This window comes from Balaenoptera musculus, chromosome 19, assembly GCF_009873245.2.
Source record: "Balaenoptera musculus isolate JJ_BM4_2016_0621 chromosome 19, mBalMus1.pri.v3, whole genome shotgun sequence".
In the NCBI taxonomy this organism is placed as follows: Eukaryota; Metazoa; Chordata; class Mammalia; order Artiodactyla; family Balaenopteridae; genus Balaenoptera; species Balaenoptera musculus.
In genome coordinates, this window is record NC_045803.1 from 4,704,443 (window position 1) to 4,726,503 (window position 22,061).

At 36.9% G+C, this 22,061-nt stretch overlaps 2 protein-coding genes across 1 annotated transcript; both read right to left on the minus strand.

The window, feature by feature from the left end:
* Positions 1 to 22,061, minus strand: part of ZNF331 (zinc finger protein 331) — a 238,732-nt gene that overhangs the window by 188,994 nt on the left and 27,677 nt on the right.
* Positions 8,383 to 12,096, minus strand: LOC118885114 (vomeronasal type-1 receptor 2-like). Its single transcript, XM_036833491.1, has 2 exons — positions 10,064 to 12,096; positions 8,383 to 8,587 (listed from the first exon to the last, which is right to left on the minus strand). The coding sequence occupies exon 1, from the start codon at positions 11,708 to 11,710 to the stop codon at positions 10,718 to 10,720; it is 993 nt and encodes a 330-aa protein (XP_036689386.1). The 5' UTR covers positions 11,711 to 12,096; the 3' UTR covers positions 8,383 to 8,587; positions 10,064 to 10,717.

Sequence of the window (22,061 nt, forward strand, 5' to 3'; positions counted from 1 at the left end):
TTTAGTCGAATTTCAAGCCACAAATAGCTCCCGTGTCCTGTAATCTTTAATTATTTTAACTAGAAGTCTTTCTTCAGCATTCTGGACAGCAAACAAGCCTCTCTTCCTTCCTCAGAACTTTCTGAGATATTCTGGGCCACACATATCCATCCTATTGTACTTTTTTTCTTTTTTTCCGCACCACGCGACTTGTGGGGTCTTAGTTCTCCGACCAGGGATCAAACCGCGGCCCCCTGCAGTGGAAGCGTGGAGTCCTAACCACTGGACCGCCAGGGAATTCCCTGTATTGTGCATTTTCTTCATCCTAGCTTACACAGAGCTGATAAAGGAACGAGATGGAACCTAACCATGAAATGTCTTTCTTTACTGATATCCCAGGACCCGACCCCATCCTCAATAAGAATACTGGATTCAATGCCTTCTCTTGTAGATCTGTCACAAAGAGAAAATTTTCAGCAGTTGCACCTCACCTAAATTCAAAGTGGGGATTCTTCCTCCCATATAGAAAGCCTGGATTGAGAGAACGGAGAGAAGGCTATGGGAGAGAGGAGAGAATTATTCTAAAGAACTAACGTTGCATATTTTTAAACAGAAAGTTTTTAAAAAGTAGTTGAAAACACTCCTAAGACAAGAACATCAGAAGTAGAGAAATAAACACTTGCAACTTCTAACTGCATGGCATTTCAGCAGGAAAAGATGACACAGACTCTGACCTGGGACATGAGAGCCTGCCATTTCTTTCCTCTTCCTCTTCCTTCTCTGGGCCTCTCTCTCAAAAGATATTATGCGGAGAAATCACATTTGCATCTTGTGAATATACTTTTAAAACCACCAGCAAAACCCTCCTCACCTGTTAACACCTCACCCACAGGCAGGGCTTTAAAAATGCAGAAAAGGCCAAATTTCCCAGTCCTTTGTCACAGCAGAGATTCAGAAACATGAGTTCTTACCTGGAGGCTGCCATGCGAGTTCCTCCTTCCCTGTCTCCAAGGGTCCTCCCCACACAGATGCCCGCAGATTCTGATGCAGCAATGAGAAATATCGCTGCACTGACCTGCCCCTTCCAGCCTCCTGTAGGGCAGATCCTGTTACCTCCCCTTGGACCAATGCCTGCAAGCAAATCTCATGTTACCTAGGAGCCCGCGTGCTCAACCTGACCTCAACTTAGAATCACGTGGAGTACTGAATTTAAAACAATGTTAATGTTCCCACCCAGACAAAGAGACAGAATCTGTGGGGTAGAGCACAGGTGAGGATCATTCTTACAACTGCACACGTGATCCTAATTGGAAGCCTGGGCGAGAAACACTTATCTAAGCCTTGCTTCTCAAGCTTTAATGTGCATATCAAGCGTTTGTGTTTTGTGCCCCACTCTAAGAAATTGTGATTCTACAGGTTTGCAGTGGGGCCCATGAGTTGGCATCTTAACAAGTTCCACGTTAGTGCTGATGTTGGGCCACCCACACCCATTATCAGTTGAACTAAGCTAGAGAAAGCGCAGATAATGATGCTGAAATTCGGCCTCTGTGCACCGGTACCAAATTGAATCTTGGAGACAAAGTTTTGGGTGAAGTAGAAAAGAATAGCTTTATTGCTTCCAGGCAAAGGGGGCCATAGCGGGCTCATGCCCTCAAAACTGTGTGTCCTGGGGCTTCCCTGGTGGTGCAGTGGTTGAGAATCTGCCTGCCAATGCAGGGGACACGGGTTCGAGCCCTGGTCTGGTAAGATCCCACATGCCGCGGAGCAGCTAGGCCCGTGAGCCACAACTGCTGAGCCTGCGCGTCTAGAGCCTGTTCTCCGCAACAAGAGAGGCCGCGATAGTGAGAGGTCCGCGCACCGCGATGAAGAGTGGCCCCCGCTTGCCACAACTAGAGAAAGCCCTTGCACAGAAACGAAGACCCAACACAGCCAAAAATAAATGAATAAATAAATAAATTAAAAAAAAAACAAAAAACAAAAAACCGTGTGTCCTGACCTGGAGGGGATAGTGAGTCTTATTGTAATGGTTCAAAGAGGGCGTGATCAGCTCGTGGGCCTTCTTCTGATTGGTTGGTGGGGAGGTAAGTGGCAGCATCATCAACCTACAGGTTCCAACTGCTCTGGGGTCTCCGTGCTTGTGGGCAGCATGCCATCATTAATCGTTTAACTTCTCCCACTTGGAGGGGGTTTCAGTATCTGCAAAACAGCTCAAAGATATTGTTATGTGTATCCCTTGAGGGGGAACCAGGACCTTGCCCCAAGGCTGCACTATTGTTTCTTGACTGCTCTTCCCTTGTCTCTGCATCCCCTCCCTTCCCTAATTAGCAACTATTTGAACAAGCCTGTTGGAACTCAGGGAAGGTCATGGAGGCTGAATGAAGCCTATTGCCTACAAACAAAAAACGGGGGACGCAGAAGGGCTTTAGTGCCCAGGAGCCCCACAGGGTCCTGCTCAGTTTCAATAACACACCTGAGTCTCTTACACCCACTAACTCAACAGAGTTGGCTCTCAATGAAGACCACCAATCACTGTCCTGAAACAGCACATTCTTTACTGGCCCTTTAAAGTTTAAAGAAGGCTAGAGAATGTCTGAGCAAGTCTGTATTTGGAAAATAAACTGGATGCATCATTAATGCGGTATTTATTGAGCATTTACCATGTACTCACAGGTAGGTTACATTGCGCAGTGCTGGGAACCTCACACACATTTATGTGAATTAATTCTCATAAATCTTTAGGAGTTGGGTACTAAGTGTCCCACATTTTCCCTGAGGATGAAGATGCTGGGCCCTGCCTTTCTGTTTCTTCTGCCCTTCTCCTAACATTGATTATAAATAAATGTTTGTATAGAATAGGAGCTAAGTAGAGATGGATGGAATACAGAAAGGAACAAGGAGTAGTACTTCAGAGGAAAGTCTCATTGTTTTCTTTTAATTTGGTAATGGGATAGATGGAAGAGATAAAAATAAGTTTTCCTCTACCCTTTGTAAGGGCAGAAAAAATTTCCCTTCTAGGTAATTTGGCTGGTCTAACAATTTGATAGAAGACAGATTAATGGGGGGAAAAAAAAGTTTAATAACATGTATACCTCTTGTATACATGGGAGAGATTCAAGAAAACTGAGTAGCTCCTCCAAATGGCCAAAGCCATCACATTAAATGCCATCTTCATCTAAAGACAAATAAAGATGTAGGGGTTGGGGGGGCAGTTGTGGAAGATGACCAGGAAAACACAGTAAACAGGGGTAAGGCTGTTATGCAGATTTCAGTCTTTCCCTTTCCCTCGGGCAAGAGTCTCTAGAGATTTAGACATCTTCCTCTTTCCAGTACAGATAGGGAGACACACTTACAAACGGAGATTTTTTTTTTTTTTATGAATGTAAATGTCTCTTACAAAAGGAGGCTTCTACTCAGTTTTCAGAGCATTTTCTATGCCTGTTGTCTCTTAAAATAACCAACCTAAAATAATTCCTACGCCAAAGAGCTACACTTGGGGGTGACAAATTTCACTCCCCTTTCAGTAGGTAAATATTTAATTTTATAAGTAACTTCTAAACAGTTTTCCAAAGTAAATGTGCTTTTTACACTCCCATCAGCAATATATGAGAATTCTAGTTCCTCAACATTCTCACTGAAATTCAGTGTTATCAGTTATTTCTCAGTATAATTTTAGCCATTCTAGAAAATGTTTCTCACTATAAAATTTGAAGTGGTCTCACTATAGTTTTCCTGGCGATTAGGATGAATGTTGTAGGGGCAGAAAAGTTTTCCCCTCTTCCCTTCCAGCTTCTTTGGTTGGTCTAATATGCCAACTAAAAATTGGCACTTGCCATCTCGTACTACAAGAATGAAGTAGTATTAAAAAAAATACTACTACTGGGGAATTCCCTGGCTGTCCAGTAGTTAGGATGCCATGCTCTCACTGCCAAGGACACGGGTTCAATCCCCGGTTGGGGAACCAAGATCCCACAAGCCAAGCCGAGGGTGTGGCTAAAAAAAAAAATACTACTACTAAGTGTTAGCAAGGACGTGGAGAAATTAGAACCTATGTTCTTGCTGGTGAGAATGTAAAATGGTGTGCCGCTTTGAAAGACACTATGACGTTCTCTCAAAAAAGTAAACATAGAATTACCATATGATTCAGCAATTCCACTTCTAGGCATATATCTAAAAGAATTGAAAGAAGGGACTCAGATATTTGTACAACAATTTTCATTGCAGCAATATTCACAGTTTCTGAAAGATTTAAAAAAGTAAAACCAAATGTCCATAGACAGATTAATGAATAAACAAAATGTGATCTATATGTACAATGGAACGTTATTCAGCCTTTAAAAGGAAAACAAGTCTGAAACATGCTACATGGGTAAACCTTGAAGACATTGAGCTAAGTAAAATAAACCAGAAACAAAAGGACAAATATTCTATGATTCCACTTATACCGGGTGCCTAGAATGGTCAAATTCATAAAGATAGAAAGTAGCAGAGTGGTTACCAAGTGATAGAGAAGGTGGGGAATACCGAGTCAGTGTTTAATGGGTACAGAGTTTCAGTTTGAGATGATGAGAAATGTCTGCAGTTGGACAGTTGATGATGATTGAACAATAGTGCGAATGTACTTGATGACACTGAATTTACACTTAAAAATGGTTATGTTGGTAAATTTTATGTTATGTATATTTTACTACAATAAAAAAAAAAGAGAAACTGACTTTTGCTTATAGCCATGATGGAGTAACAAAGAACAGATCTACCTTCCTCTGGAAACAACACATACAAAGACAAATAACACATGCAACAGTGGTATTCAAAAAAACTAGACATCATGGACTTCCCTGGTGGTGCAGTGGTTAAGAATCTGCCTGCCAATGCAGGGGAAATGGGTTGGATCCCTGGTCTGGGAAGATTCCACATGCCTTGGAGAAACTAAGCCCGTGCGCCACAACTACTGAGCCTGCGCTCTAGAGCTCGGGAGCCACAAGTACTGAAGCCCTCACGCCACAACTACTGAAGCCCACGCACCTAGAGCCATGCTCCGCAACAAGAGAAGCCACCGCGTTGAGAAGCCCTCACACCACAATGAAGATTAGCCCCCGCTCGCCACAACTAGAGAAAGCCCGCACGCAGCAACAAAGACTCAACGCAGCCAAAAATAAATAAATAAAATAAATAAAAGGTAAAAAAAAAAACTAGACATCAAGCAATGAAGGAAAATGATGCTTGAGAAATGGGAACAAAAGCATATGAGCTATATGACTCTTCAGATTACTCCCCAGAAAGAAGTTTTCAGCAGGTGAGCTAATTCAATCATGGCAATGAATCATATTTGATCTAATAACCTTTTGATCTACCCAGACTTGACAACGTATCTTATGTGGTTGTTCCTTTTCCTCTTTTATTTCATCACTATACTTCTATACTATACTTACTTACTATACTATACTATACTTCTGAAATAATACACTATAATTTGGTGTTTGCCATTCCCAAGCATTTAAAAATTTTTAACACTTACACATTTAACAATATACACAATTTTCTGCATGTTTACAATTTTTATACACAGCTAAATATACTGTTTACTTGAGCGTTTTGCCTTTGACCTCAAATAATTGTTTCTTAAATATCTCCATGTTGACATATGTGTCTCCAGTTCATTGTTTCACCATTGTTTATTTTTTGTTTTATAGCTGTGCTGGTAAATATTCTGCTTTCACTAGTGATACTGCCATGAATATTCTTGGGCACATCTTCCTATTGTTGCGAACAGACAGTGAGGAATAGAATTGCTGGACTGCCATTTTTGTGCATCTTCAAGTTTAGTTCATATGACCATTTTGGCTGTCTTCCAAAGTGATTCAATCAATAACACCTCTGCTATCAACGAAGGAGATTCTCCATTTCCCATATCATCTCACAGTGGGTAGTGTGTGTATTTTTATTATGTGGGTGATATGCTATTGTTGATTTCATTTGCATTTATTATTAGTGATGCTATTTATATTGCCATTTATTATTCACATGAAGTTACTGATTTATTAATAATCTGGTCATACTCAGTTTTTCATTTTTTGTGGGTTGTTTTCCTTTTGTTTATGGAATGGTAGAAAAAATTAGAACATCTAATCCAAACACTATTTTTTTTTTCGAGTGTTCAGCATTGCAGATACATCCTTCCATTTTGTAGCTGGTTGCAACTCCTATTTTCAGATAGCATTTAGTAACTTTAATATTGTCATAGTTTTAACCATTTCCTTTGCAGTTTGTATATCTTCTTTTTTAAATTTTTTTTCAATTTTTCAATTTTATTTATTTACTTATTTATTTTTTGGGCCACACTGCTCTGCCATCTTTAAAACAAAACATTCTCAATGTTTTGAGAAGTGGAAGTGAGGAGTCTTAACCATCGAACCACCAGGGAAGTCCCTACAGTTTGTACATCTTCTTAAAGAAATTGTCTTCCACCCTGAAATAATAAAGTGTTTATTCTAAATTTTCTATTAAATGTTTTCCTGTATTTCTGTCTCCCACGTGTTGTTTGATCTATCTGGCATTTATCCATATATATTATTTAATGTAGGGATATAATGAAAGTTGTATCCATCTATGATTATTGAATAATCGCTTATTTCCTTACTGATGAGCAAATCCACCTTAGATATTACAGTATTATATATGAAAGTCTGCTTAGGGGCTACATGTTCTGGTTAATTAATCTCAGGGTAAATATAATATTACTGCATCACCACCTTCATTTTGCTACTTTCATTACAAAAGATCATAGTGTCTGTTAGAAGTCCTTTACATATGTTTTATTTTTTTAATTTTGTTTTCTCTATTTTGGGCACTGCCATTTCACCAGTTAATTTTCCAACTGTTTTGTCACATTCTCATTAAAATGTGTTAGTATTTTGATTGGAGCCTATTGAATTACACATTTGTAGTTTGGCAATAATTTACATTCTAATGTATTTCCAACAGTGAAATTGTGTCATGCTCCTCTTTTTAAATGTTTTATAACATCCGCCAGAAATTGTTCATAATTTTCTTTATAATGCCTTGCAGTTTTTCCCAGGTTTACCTTGGGACCATTTAACTATGACTGCTAAATTATATTTTAGTTAACTGGAAATGTATGTGAATACTATTGATTTTGGTAGATTGATCTTACACCCAGTAATTCTGTTGAAACTATTTAATTTTGTTGAAACTATGATATGAATCATAATTCCTTAGATATGCTCTGTAGACAATTACATCATCTGCCAATAATAAAATTAATGGGACTCCCATTTCCAAAATTACAGTTTTCATTATTATTACTTTTTATTTCTCAGAACACTAGCTATGTCTTGAAGCATAGTGTTAATGAGAAGCAATGACAGTGGGTCTATTTATCTGTTTATCTGAATTTAAAGGCACTAATGTTTTACCACAAAGCTTCATGTTTGCTATAATTTTTTATTACAATGACTCTACAATATTCTAGTAGTTTATTTTTCTATTTCTATGATAATAGTTATAATTTTTAACTCCATCAAATTTTTATACTTTGTATGTGTTACTCATATTTCCCTTGTAAATGAATAATATTGAAAATTAGATTAATAGATTTTTTTAAATGTTAGGACTATAACAAGTAATTTAATGCACAAACCTTGTTTAGATCCTGCTTTAAACATCCAACAATAAAAAATGCATATTTTTGAGTCATTTAGGAGAATATGAAAATAAAGTACATACTACAAGATATTAAGGATTTAAATATAATTTTGTGGTATAACAGTCTAGGAGTGTTATATTGTCTTAAATACAGGATATTATTTATGAGAGATAAGATTTATAGCATGCATTTTTTCATCTGGATCTTTTTCATCTCTAGTGGATTTAATAGGGCAAAAGGGAAATTAACTTGTTTTCTCACTATACCTAATACCTCAATGATATGCATAAAAATTGAGTAAGAATTAAATGAGGGGGAATAGACAAATCCTCCTTCAAGAAATATACCAAATATAATATGTAGATACTCCTCCTTCTAGGAGGTGGAGATTAATTCAACTGTACCCACACTCTTTATTTGAGCCAAACCTAGTAATTCCCTTCCTATCAATAGAGTACGGAAATTGACATGTGGGACTTCCCTGGTGGCCCAGTGGTTAAGAATCTGCCTGAGCCCTGGTCAGGGAAGATCCCACATGTCGCGGAGCAACTGAGCCCGTCCGCCACAACGAAGAGTAGCCCCCGCTCGCTGCAACTAGAGAAAGCCTGCACGCAGCAAGGAAGACCCAACGCAGCCAAAAATAAATAAATAAATAAATTTATTTATTTTTTTTAAAAAGGAAATTGACATGTAATCACTTTATAGTGAAGAAATCTGGAAATCACACCTAAATCAAATGATCAAGATGATCATCACCAATGATATGTCATGTTAACTGCACGAGGAGATGTGATATACTTCAAGAAGTCTATAAACTCAGAAATAAATCACACACACAAAACTTTGGAGATATTCTAAGAAGTACCTGAATGAGAAAATGAAACAGAGAAGAGGAGACTGGGGAAACATGATGACTAAATACAATGTGGCATTCTGGAATGAAACCTGGAAGAGAAAAAAGACATCAGTATTAAAACTAGCAAAATGCAAATAAAGTCTGCAATCTAATTAACAGTAATATACCAACATTGGTTTCTTATTTTTGTTGAATGTACCATATTTATATACTGTGTTAACATCAGGGGCAATTGGGTGAGGAGAATATGGAAACACTTTGTAATCTTTGCCACTTTTCTGCAAGTCTAAATTTATTCCAAAATAAAAATTTACACATCACTAGTCATTAGGGAAATTCAAATTAAAACCACAATAAGATATCACCTCATGCCCGTTAGAATGCCCATTATCAAACAGACAAGAGGTAACAAATGCTGGTACAGAAGTGGAGAAAAGGGAATGCTTGTGCAACTGTTGGTGGGATTCCAAATTGGTAATTGGTACAGCCACTATGAAAACCAATAAGCACGATCCTCAAAAAATTAAAAATGGAACTATTATACGATCCAGAAATTCCATTTCTGTGTATATATTCAAAGGTAATAAAAACACTAACTCGTAAATATATCCGCATTCCCATATTCATTGCAGTACTATTTATTCAACACAATCGTCAAGACATGGAAGCAACCTAAGTGTCCATCAATGGATGAATGGATAAAGAAGTTGTGGTACATACATATTCAATACAATGGAATATTAAGAGTCAGAGGGTGGGGAGGGGAATAGGAGGAAGGTGATCAAAAGGTACAAACTTCCAGTTATAAGATAAATAAGTACTAGAGATGTAATGTACAATCTGATGACTATAGTTAACACTGCAGTAAGGATATATAGGAAAGCTGATAAGAGGAAATTCTGAGATTTCTCATCACAAGGATATTTTTTTCTGTTTTCTTCTCTCTCCCTTTTTATTGTATCTACATGAGATGATAGATATTAGCTGAACCTATTGTAATAATATCACAATAGTTTAAGTAAATCAAACAATCCTGCAGTTTGCCTTAAACTTATACACTAATATATGTCAACTATTTGTCAATAAATCCGGGAAAATTATATTAAAATTGTAATTGTTTATAATTACAAAGTTACATTAAATTAGCTACTACATTTGAGTTAATATTCACTTTTTTCTTTTGAACGTGTACATTGTGATCCTTGGTGATTTCAAAAGCAATACTGTAAAACTCATTTTAAAAAATAGATTCATGTCTTTGGCCTCCGAATTGCTAGTCCTTTACTAATCCAAGCCTGATGAAAAAGTCCTCCATAAGTTTGTTTCCCCAAATTGGAAATGCAGAAATCCACTCTGAAATCAGTTTCTTAAGATAGTCAATTGGCATTAAGGCTTAACAGAGAACAATGTACCTTCTAAAGACCACCAAAAATCACCAAAATCCATCCAATTTGATGGCAGAAACACAATGTGTATTTAATGTTTGCTTCCCACCTGTATTCTTTTTAAACATCAGAATATGTATCTTATTGTATTCTTTTTAAACAACAGAATAAATATCTTACCATGTTCTCCTTTGTCCCCTGATGCTCACTATTCCAATGTTTAACTGAAATATATTTTTTCAATATTTCACCTTTCTCCATACACATTTTCTTTTTTTTTTGAAATAATATTTTCATTTATTTGAAAAAAGGCTTAATCTAGCATCCATACACATTTTCATATTCCAATTGACCACTATTTCTCTTAGGATGTAAGGCACAACGTTCTCAACTTAGCGGCCGGTGGCTACAATAACTAAAACATAATTTTCCCTCTAGCTTTACCCCAGTCACTTGCATTACAATGCAGGGACATTGACGCCTCTCCTAAGGTTTCTTGAGGGAACATTCCACATATTATTACCTTTTATGGTACTGTATTTACAATGCTATGCTCAGTTAAATCTTGAGAAATTTTGATACAGCAGATTAAAAGTTAAATAGTCAAAAATAATTCTAGTATATCCAATTTATTTCAGGACTGTCTTATTATTGATTACACTCTGTACTTCTCCAGTGAAATGAGCAATAAAATACAATAATAACAGTACTTTAATAATAATTTCATAAGATTTCACTTACAATGGCTATTATTATTTACTATTTATTGTACCAGAATCTGTTTTATACGCAACTCTACGTGCAATGAAACTGGCTATAATTGTGCTTAAGATCCTATGAAGAATGAGGACAAAATGGAATAAACATGATGAAAATCAGACTATTTATATTGTTCTGATGAGATGAGGTAACTGCACTTTTCCTGGTACACACACAGAGATGTCTGGATATACAGGGGACACATCTCCAGAGAACAAAGGGGCTGGCAGTTGGGAAACATGCCTTGATTAAGGCAGAGGTGTACACCAGCCACCAAATGGTCTTATGAACATGAATAAAATAAAAATAAATGATGGAGGAGAGGGTATAAAAACATACAAAGGTGCTCGCCAGTACAAGGATGCTTTGGGTAGCTTTGGTCAACGGGGAAGATCTAGGGGATACATTCTTCCCAAGGATCTTCTGGACCCGTTGCTTATGCCTGTACAGAATGGATACCATGGAGCCATTTGCCCAGGTCATGTGTCCCAAACACAAAACATCATGGGAGGATACCAATACTATAAATAGTAAGTCTGTGTCTTTGTTATGAAGTTTAGAAGAACAGTATCCAAAATCTATAGTTTTTGTGATGCTTTTATTGTTCCATTTGCCAGTCAAATGCATAGGAACCATAGTATTTAGCAACATGTTTAGGATCCAGCAGAGAATGTTGGTAGGACCAATAAACTTCAGGGCTCTTACTTTAAGCTCTGCCCACTTGGAGTTGCTGGGACTGATTGCTATAGCCTGGAAGATACTCAGGAGGCAGGTGGTGCCCATGGACACACCTCTTGCCACTCTGTGAACAGAGAAAACAAGTTTGCATCCAAAATCTCTGAGAAAATCTTTCAACCCAAAAGCTGCCGTTGTCTCTGGGATTCCTCTTGAGAGAATGACCAAGGAGTTGGCTATAGTCAGGTGCTTGAAAATCAAATCCGTGGACCTTGACCTAGGCCCACTGAGGTACAGGAACACATAATGATATAAGAGTGAGAAATTTCCCAGGATTCCAATGCATATCTGGAATAGGAAGATCATTACAAATTTCAAATCCATGAAGGGCATTCTGTCATTTTCCAGGGCTCACTGTTCACAAAGAGTGAAGATTCACAAAGAGACGATTCTGCACGAAAACATGAATTGTGGGCTATTTTTTTCATGAAATATTAAATTCAAGATTCTCCACTTACTATTACTTACCCTGATAATTTGTTTTAAATATATTTTTTCTTTTGTCCAAGGTTTCCCAAGTCTGATGTGTTTCGTTATATAGTGTTTACATTGTATGTATTGGGCTTTGCCCTAAACTATGGGAATTGACATTTAAATGAGTGATAAAATATTTAGAGTAGGACCTAAATTATTCTTCATTAAAGAACATAAAATGATCTGTTTATTGTTTTAGAAAAATTCATCAAAATTTTAATTAATATGAGATTTAAGAAAGATAATAAAACACAAAAAGTACGCAAAATGGAATTTGGAGTCAGGAAATCTTCTGCACTTAATAAATTGAAATAGGAGAAACACAAGGTTGAGCCTGAAAATGACATTAGAATTTTATAAACAAGAGAAAATATCAAAAGAAACAAGAGAACAAGAGAAACAAGATATTTGATCCTGAAAAATGCTGGAATCCTTAATTTTTCTACAGTCTGAATCCCTCAAGTGTAAAGTTAAGTTTTCCATGAAGCTTCCTTTCCTAACTTCATGAAGGAAAATTGTCCTAATTTAACCAATTGACCACAAATAATTTCAGGAGAGAGCTAATTACTATCCATTAAACACATCAAAACCAAGTAAGAGAAGGGACTTCCCTGGTGGTCCAGTGGTTAAGACTCCATGCTTCCACTGCAGGGGGTGCAGCTTCAATCCCTGGTTGGGGAACTAAGATTCCACATGCTGTGCCGTGCAGCCAAAAAAGAAAAACAAAAACAAACCTAAGAGAAAAATAATTATACTTCAGCAAATGTCACTTAGTTATATTTTTTATACAGAGATGGAGGATTAAATTAGCTCCATCAAACTCATTATTGCATGCATAGAACTTTTACTGAATTAACTGAACTAATTATGGAAACTTCTCTGTGATTTGTATAGAGCATATTAAATAGCAGATTAATTTCTGAACTACAGTCTTAAGGGTCATAAAAATAAGACTTTATTACTACCTGGAAGAAATCCCAACAATCGGTGAGGATTACATTAAAATACGTTAGGAGCTGTTAGAGGTTGGTTTATGGTCTTGGACCTCCATTCTCTCTTCACAAGCTCAGCCTGTGCTTCAGGAATTATGATTCCTTCCTATGTGGGGCTTAGCACTGAACCAGTTTCTACTTCAGAAAAATACTTTTTCCAAACTAATAAGGATGTACTGTTTAGCACAGTGAACTCTACTCAGTACTCTGTAATGGCCTATATGGGAAAAGAATCTAAAAAAGAGTGGATATATGTATATGTATAACTGATTCACTTTGCTGTACACCTGAAACTAACACAACATTGTAAATCAACTATACTCCAATAAAAATTTTTAAAAAAGAAAAGAAAAAGAAAAATCCCTTTTCCAGACAAAGACTGATACAGATACAGAAGCCTTATTCCATTATAAAGTCTGTCTTTTATACTGAAATAGAAAATACTCACTTGACTCCTTTCTTCTGCCAGGACAGTGGATTCAGTGTGACAGTCATGATACCCTCGGCTTGTATGGGAAGGAAGCAGACCATAAGATATGGGATTGTAATTCTGTGACCTCACTTCCCCCCACAGAAATGCAATTATGACTTCACCAGTACTTTCAATGACACTGCACAATTGGGCATTTGAGACTATGTCTTAAAAAGTTTTTCCCAGTTCTCAATTCCCAGAAATGATTAGAAGTTTCTACTGAGCATCTCCAAAGAGACAGGTTTAGTGTTTGGAAGAAGTTTTTCCATTTCAATTACACCTGGAGGCAGGCAGGTGGAAGTAGAAAATTTTGAGATTTGACAGTTAAGGGACTAGCAATAAAACACACATATTTAACTGGATTTTGTGCTTCCCTGATAAGTTTACTGTTCCCAACATATAACTCTGCATTTATGCTCAGCAAAATAAAGAAGATTAGTAGTAGTAGTATGGAAGGATACGAAGGGGCAGAGAAGGAATTTGTAAGAAAAGAGGTGTGAAAGGAAGAATATGATGCAATGAACTTACATTAGAAATCACAGACAAGATTTGTACAAAGTGCTAATTAATAGGGAAGTCTAGTGGACATGGATACTTTCTATTAGTATATATTTATTTTATCATTTTTGATTCAAGAAGAGTACAAATTCTGAACTGATCCCTGTCCCCAGGGAACACCAAAAACAGCAATATTGGGCTTCCCTGGTGGCGCAGTGCTTGAGAATCTGCCTGCTAATGCAGGGGACACGGGTTCGAGCCCTGGTCTGGGAAGATCCCACATGCCGCGGAGCAACTAGGCCCGTGAGCCACAGTTGCTGAGCCTGCACGTCTGGAGCCTGTGCTCCGCAACAAGAGAGGCCGCGATAGTGAGAGGCCCGCGCACCGTGATGAAGAGTGGCCCCCACTCGCCGCAACTGGAGAAAGCCCTAGCACAGAAACGAAGACCCAACATAGTAATCAATCAATCATCAATCAATTAAAAAAAAAAGCAATATTATAAAGCAACTCCCTCATACAAACAGCAACAGATGATAAAATTTACTAGTGATATTCTACAACTCTTAAATATGAAATAAACCCATGCTAATTTGGCCATTCAAAAGTATTGAACAATAATGCTTTCAAATAATTTTCTTTTCCCACTTAACTACTGATGGATAAAAGGAAGAATATACAATTGCTTTGTGAAAACAGTATCAGTTGTATTTATCCTGATTCTTCAGAAGTATGTAAAGTAACTGGGGACTTCTCTGAAATACATTTTCTTATTTTCTGAAAGATGGCTTCCTATTATATCTAGAAACACAGGGAATCATTGCTTTTTTAATTTTTTAATTTTTTTTACAGCATGTTATTATTAGTCATCAGTTTTATACACATCAGTGTATACATGTCAATCCCAATCACCCAATTCATCACACCACCACCCCCACCCCCCAGCCGCTTTCCCCCCTTGGTGTCCATACATTTGTTCTCTACATCTGTGTCTCAAATTCTGCCCTGCAAACTGGTTCATCTGTACCATTTTTCTGGGTTCCACATATATGCATTAATATACGATATTTGTTTTTCTCTTTCTGACTTACTTCACTCTGTATGACAGTCTCTAGATCCATCCGCTTCTCAACAAATGACCCAATTTCGTTCCTTTTTATGGCTGAGTAATATTCCATTGTATATATATACCACTTCTTCTTTATCCATTCGTCTGTCGTTGGGCATTTAGGTTGCTTCCATGATCTGGCTATTGTAAATAGTGCTGCAATGAACATTGGGGTGCATGCGTCTTTTTGAATTATGGTTTTCTCTGGGTATATACCCAGTAGTGGGATTGCTGGATCATATGGTAATTCTATTTTTAGTTTTTTAAGGAACCTCCATACTGTTCTCCATAGTGGCTGTATCAATTTACATTCCCACCAACAGTGCAAGAGGGTTCCTGTTTCTCCACACCCTCTCCAGCATTTGTTGTTTGTAGATTTTCTGATGATGCCCATTCTAACTGGTGTGAGGTGATACCTCATTGTAGTTCTGATTTGCATTTCTCTAATAATTAGTGATGTTGAGCAGCTTTTCATGTGCTTCTTGGCCATCTGTATGTCTTCTTTGGAGAAATGTCTATTTAGGTCTTCTGCCCATTTTTGGATTGGGTTGTGTGTTTTTTTAATATTGAGCTGCATGAGCTGTTTATATATTTTGGAGATTAATCCTTTGTCTGTTGATTTGTTTGCAAATATTTTCTCCCATTCTGAGGGCTGTCTTTTCGTCCTGTTTATGGTTTCCTTTGCTGTGCAGAAGCTTTGAAGTTCCATTAGGTCCCATTTGTTTACTTTGTTTTTATTTCCATTACTCTAGGAGGTGGATCAAAAAAGATCTTGCTGTGATTTATGTCAAAGAGTGTTCTTCTTATGTTTTCCTCTAAGAGTTTTATACTGTCTGGCCTTACATTTAGGTCTCTAATCCATTTTGAGTTTATCTTTGCCTATGGTGTTAGGGAGTGTTCTAATTTCATTCTTTTACATGTAGCTGTCCAGTTTTCCCAGCACCACTTATTGAAGAGGCTGTCTTTTCTCCATTGTATATTCTTGCCTCCTTTGTCATAGATTAGTTGACCATAGGTGCGTGGGTTTATCTCTGGGCTTTCTATCTTGTTCCATTGATCTATGTTTCTGTGTTTGTGCCAGTACCATATTGTCTTGATTACTGTAGCTTTGTAGTATAGTCTGAAGTCAGGAAGTCTCCAGCGCCGTTTTTTTCCCTCAAGACTGCTTTGGCTATTTGGGGTCTTTTGTGTCTCCATAAAAATTTTAAGATTTTTTGTTCTAGTTCCGTAAAAAAATGCCATTGGTAATTTGATAGGGATTGCACTGAATCTGTAGATTGCTTTGGGTAGTATAGTCATTTTCAAAATATTGATTCTTCCAATCCAAGAACATGGTATATCTCTCCATCTGTTGGTGTCATCTTTTTTTTTTATTAACATCTTTATTGGAGTATAATTGCTTTACAATGGTGTTAGGTTCTGCTTTAAAACAATCAGTTATACATATACATATGTCCCCATATCTCTTCCCTCTTGCGTCTCCCTCCCTCCCACCCTCCTTATCCCACCCCTGCAGGTGATCACAAAGCACGGAGCTGATCTCCCTGTGCTGTGCAGCTGCTTCCCACTAGGTATCTATTTTACGTATGGTAGTGTATATATGTCCATGCCACTCTCTCACTTTGTCCCAGCTTACCCTTCCCTCTCCCCATATCCTCAAGTCCATTCTCTAGTAGGTCTGTGTCTCTATTCCCGTCTTGCCCCTAGGTTCTTCATGACCATTTTTTTTCTTTTTTCTTTTTACATTCCATATATATGTGTTAGCATACGGTATTTGTTTTTGTCTTTCTGACATACTTCACTCTGTATGACAGACTCTAGGTCCATCCACCTCACTACAGATAACTCAATTTCGTTTCTTTTATGGCTGAGTAATAGTCCACTGTATATATGTGTCACATCTTCTTTATCCTGTTGGTATCATCTTTAATTTCTTTCATCAGTGTCATAGTTTTCTGCATACAGGTCTTTTGTTTCCCTAGGTGGGTTTATTCCTAGGTATTTTATTCTTTTTGTTGCAATGGTAAATGGGAGTGTTTCCATAATTTCTCTTTCAGATTTTTCATCATTAGTTTATAGGAATGCAAGAGATTTCTGTGCATTAATTTTGTATCCTGCAACTTTACCAAATTCATTGATTAGCTCTAGCAGTTTTCTGGTAGCATCTTTAGGATTCTCTATGTATCATATCATGTCATCCGCAAACAGTGACAGTTTTACTTCTTCTTTTCCAATTTGTATTCCTTTTATTTCTTTTTCTTCTCTGATTGCCGTGGCTAGGACTTCCAAAACTATGTTGAATAATAGTGGTGAGAGTGGACATCCTTGTCTCCTTCCTGATCTTGGAAGAAATGCTTTCAGTTTTTCACCATTGAGAATGATGTTTGCTGTGGGTTTGTCATATATGGCCTTTATTATGTTGAAGTAGCTTCCCTCTATGCCCACTTTCTGGAGAGTTTTTATCATAAATGGGTGCTGAATTTTGTCAAAAGATTTTTCTGCATCTATTGAGATGATCATATGGTTTTTCTTCTTCAATTTGTTAATATGGTGTAGCCCATTGATTGATTTGCATATATTGAAGAATCCTTGCATCCCTGGGATAAATCCCACTTGATCATGGTGTATGATCCTTTTAATGTGTTGTTGGATTCTGTTTGCTAGTATTTTGCTGAGGATTTTTGCATCTATATTCATTAGTGATATTGGTCTGTAATTTTCTTTTTTTGTAGTATCTTTGTCTGGTTTTGGTATCAGGGTGATAGTGGCCTCATAGAATGAGTTTGGGAGTGTTCCTTCCTCTGCAATTTTTTGGAAGAGTTTGAGAAGGATGGGTGTTAGCTCTTCACTAAATTTTTGATAGAATTCACCTGTGAAGCCATCTGGTCCTGGACTTTTGTTTGTTGGAAGATTTTAAATCACAGTTTCAATTTCATTACTTGTGATTGGCCTGTTCATATTTTCTATTTCCTCCTGGTTCAGTCTTGGAAGGTTATACCTTTCTAAGAATTTGTCCATTTCTTCCAGGTTGTCCATTTTATTGGCATAGAGTTGCTTGTAGTAGTCTCTTAGGATGCTTTGTATTTCTGCGGTGTCTGTTGTAACGTCTCCTTTTTCATTTCTAATTTTATTGATTTGAGTCCTCTCCTTTTTCTTGATGAGTCTGGCTAATGGTTTATCAATTTTGTTTATCTTCTCAAAGAACCAGCTTTTAGTTTTATTGATCTTTGTTACTGTTTTCTTTGTTTCTATTTCATTTATTTCTGCTCTGATCTTTATGATTTCTTTCCTTCTGCTAACTTTGGGTTTTGTTTGTTCTTCCTTCTCTAGTTCCCTTAGGTGTAAGGTTAGATTGTTTATTTGAGATTTTTCTTGTTTCTTGAGGTAGCCTTGTATAGCTATAAACTTCCCTCTTAGAACTGCTTTTGCTGCATCCCATAGGTTTTGGATTGTTGTGTTTTCATTGTCATTTGTCTCTAGGTATTTTTTGATTTCCTCTTTGATTTCTTCAGTGATCTCTTGGTCATTTAGTAACGTATTGTTTAGCCTCCATGTGTTTGTTTTCTTTACGTTTTTTTCCCTGTAATGTATTGCTAATCTCATAGTGTTGTGGTCAGAAAAGATGCTTGATATGATTTCAATTTTCTTATATTTACTGAGGTTTAACTTGTGACCCAAGATGTGATCTATCCTGGAGAATGTTCCACGCGCACTTGAGAAGAAAGTGTAATCTGCTGTTTTTGGATGGAATGTCCTATAGATATCAATTAAATCTATCTGATCTATTGTGTCATTTAAAGCTTCAGTTTCCTTATTTATTTTCATTTTGGATGATCTGTCCATGGGTGTGAGGTGTTAAAGTCCCCCACTATTATTGTGATACTGTCAATTTCCTCTTTTATAGCTGTTAGCAGTTGCCTTGTGTATTGAGGTGCTCCTATGTTGGGTGCATATATATTTATAATTGTTATATCTTCTTCTTGGATTGATCCCTTGATCATTAGGTAGTGTCCTTCCTTGTCTCTTGTAACACTCTTTAAAGTCTATTTTGTCTGATATGAGAATTGCTACTCCAGTTTTCTTTTGATTTCCATTTGCATGGAATATCTTTTTCCATCCCCTAACTTTCAGTCTGTATGTGTCCCTAGGTCTGAAGTGGGTCTCTTGTAGACAGCATATACGTGGGTCTTGTTTTTGTATCCATTCAGCAAGCCTGTGTATTTTGGCTGGAGCATTTAATCCATTCACGTTTAAGGTAATTATCGATATGTATGTTCCTATGACCATTTTCTTAATTGTTTTGGGCTTGTTTTTGTAGGTCCTTTTCTTCTCTCGTGTTTCCCACTTAGAGAAGTTCCTTTAGCATTTGTTGTAGAGCTGGTTTGGTGGTGCTGAATTCTCTTAGCTGTTGCTTGTCTGTAAAGCTTTTGATTTCTCCATCGACTCTGAATGAGATCCTTGCTGGGTACAGTAATCTTGCTTGTAGGTTCTTCCCTTTCATCACCTTAAGTATATCATGCCACTCCCTTCTGGCTTGTAGAGTTTCTGCTGAGAAATCAGCTGTTAACCTTATGAGAGTTCCCTTGTATGTTATTTGTCGTTTTTCCCTTGCTGCTTTCAATAATTTTTCTTTGTCTTTAATTTTTGCCAATTTGATTCCTATATGTCTCGGCGTGTTTCTCCTTGGGTTTATCCTGTATGGGACTCTCTGCACTTCCTGGACTTGGGTGGCTATTTCCTTTCCCATGTTAGGGAAGTTTTCGACTACAATCTCTTCAAATATTTTCTCGGGTCCTTTCTCTATCTCTTCTCCTTCTGGGACCCCTATAATGCGAATGTTGTTGCGTTTAATGTTGTCCCAGAGGTCTCTTAGGCTGTCTTCATTTCTTTTCATTCTTTTTTCTTTATTCTGTTCTGCAGCAGTGAATTCCACCATTCTGTCTTCCAGGTCACTTATCCGTTCTTCTGCCTCAGTTATTCTGTTATTGATTCCTTCTAGTGTAGTTTTCATTTCAGTTATTGTATTGTTCATCTCTGTTTGTTTGTTCTTTAATTCTTCTAGGTCTTTGTTAAATGTTTCTTGCATCTTCTCGATCTTTGCCTGCATTGTTTTTCCGAGGTCCTGGATCATCTTCACTATCATTATTCTGAATTCTTTTTCTGGAATGTTGCCTATCTCCACTTCATTTACTTGTTTTTCTGGGGTTTTATCTTGTTCCTTCATCTGGTACATAGCCCTCTGCCTTTTCATCTTGTCTATCTTTCTGTGAATGTGGTTTTTGTTCCACAGGCTGCAGGATTGTAGCTCTTCTTGCTTCTGCTGTCTGCCCTCTGGTGGATGAGGCTATCTACAAAATAAATTCTTAAAATCTTACAATGATTGCCATGAATATTTGACAAATTTCACATATATCTAGGGATCCAAAATTACTGAATATAATATTTACAAGTATTGGTACTAATAAAAGATTATATCATAATCAAATGCAGCTTATACTGGCAATGCAGTGGTTTAATTTTTAGGCAATACATTAATATAATCATGTTTTAAAAGTTAGAGAAAGACATATAATTATATTGATAGTGGCAAACAAAGCTCTTTGGCAGAATTCAATAGGTGATAATAATGAAAAAAAACCCAATAAGATATTAGTTACTATGTCTTTAACTGGATCAATATCACTGAGCTCTAGAGCAGTTATTCCACCTACAGAGAAATAGTAGATTAATTTCCACTAAAGTCACTAGGAAAGAAAACTAGAAGGTTCATATTGTTTCAAATGTTTACCACTTTAGGGACTTCCCTGGTGGTGCAGTGGTTAAGAATCCGCCTGCCAATGCAGGGGATACGGATTCGAGCCCTGGTCCAGGAGGATCCCACATGCCGTGGAGTAACTAAGCCCGTAAGCCACAACTACTGAGCCTGAGCTCTAGAGCCTGTGAGCCACAACTACTGAAGCTCACGTGCTGCAACTAGCAAAGCCAATGTGCCTAGAGCCCGTGCTCCACAATGAGAGAAGCCACAGCAATGAGAAGCCCACGCACCGCAACGAAGAGTAGCCCCCACTCTCCACAACTAGAGAAAGCCTGTGCATAGCAATGATGACCCAATGCAGACAAAAATAAATGAATAAAATAAATAAATTTAAAAAAAGTTTACCACTTTATTGGAGTCATTAGTGAAGGCAATTAATCATATAAAATAAAAGGATAAATTCATATTTGCTTGTCGAATATACAAATAATAATAATATGTACCCCAAGGAATTAACTTAAATTTTATTTAAAAATAAAACAATAAAAATATATTAGAATAAAACATTAACATACAATGCATGAGTCTTCATATCTACAGATCCTACTCAGTTAAAAGTTACTAAGAAAAGGAGACTGCAATTGATAAAAGTATAAAATAAGATAGAAATGAACCTAACAAGAAACGAGAACAGCCTATACATGGAAAATTATCAGGTATTTTATATGATAATGCACACACACAGACACACATATTTGGAGAAAGGGAAAGCTGAAGTCATATCATGGATAGAAAGATTAGATAAACCCAAAATATATAATACCAGATATTTTTCTTGGAGTAGAGACTTATTGAATAAGCAAAAAAAAAAAAATGTATTCAGGAAAATCCTGAAAAAGAACATGAAGAAAGCTGGTTTTACCAGATAGTAAATCATACTACAAAGCCTCTGTAAATAAAAGTGTGTTATTTGCATATATCTGACTGACAGATCATTGGAAAAGAAATTTCAGAAGTCAACCAAAACGTATGAAGAAATTTAATATCAAATAGAAAAGTGAGAAAAACCTCTCAAATAATTGGTGTTGGAATACTGGCATATTTTTACTGAAGAGCAAAGATAAACTACAATCCATTCCTGTTTTCACACCTCAACAAAAATGTCAAGTAAATCAGGAATGGACTTTTTTAATTAAATGAACTTTTCTTTCTGAGGGAATAACAAGAACTAGTTTACTCGCTCACCTGAAACAACAAATACAGAGATATAATACATGCAACAATGATAGTAAAAAAAAAAAAAAAAAAAAAAAGTGGACATCAGGCAATAAAGGAAACAATCCCTGAGAAATGAGGAACAAAAGAGGTGAGTCACATGATAGCTCAGA

What these genes read in the sequence shown, in the direction of transcription:
- LOC118885114 (XM_036833491.1), bottom strand. Translation starts at nt 11,710, where the DNA reads ATGCCCTTCATGGATTTGAAATTTGTAATGATCTTCCTATTCCAGATA.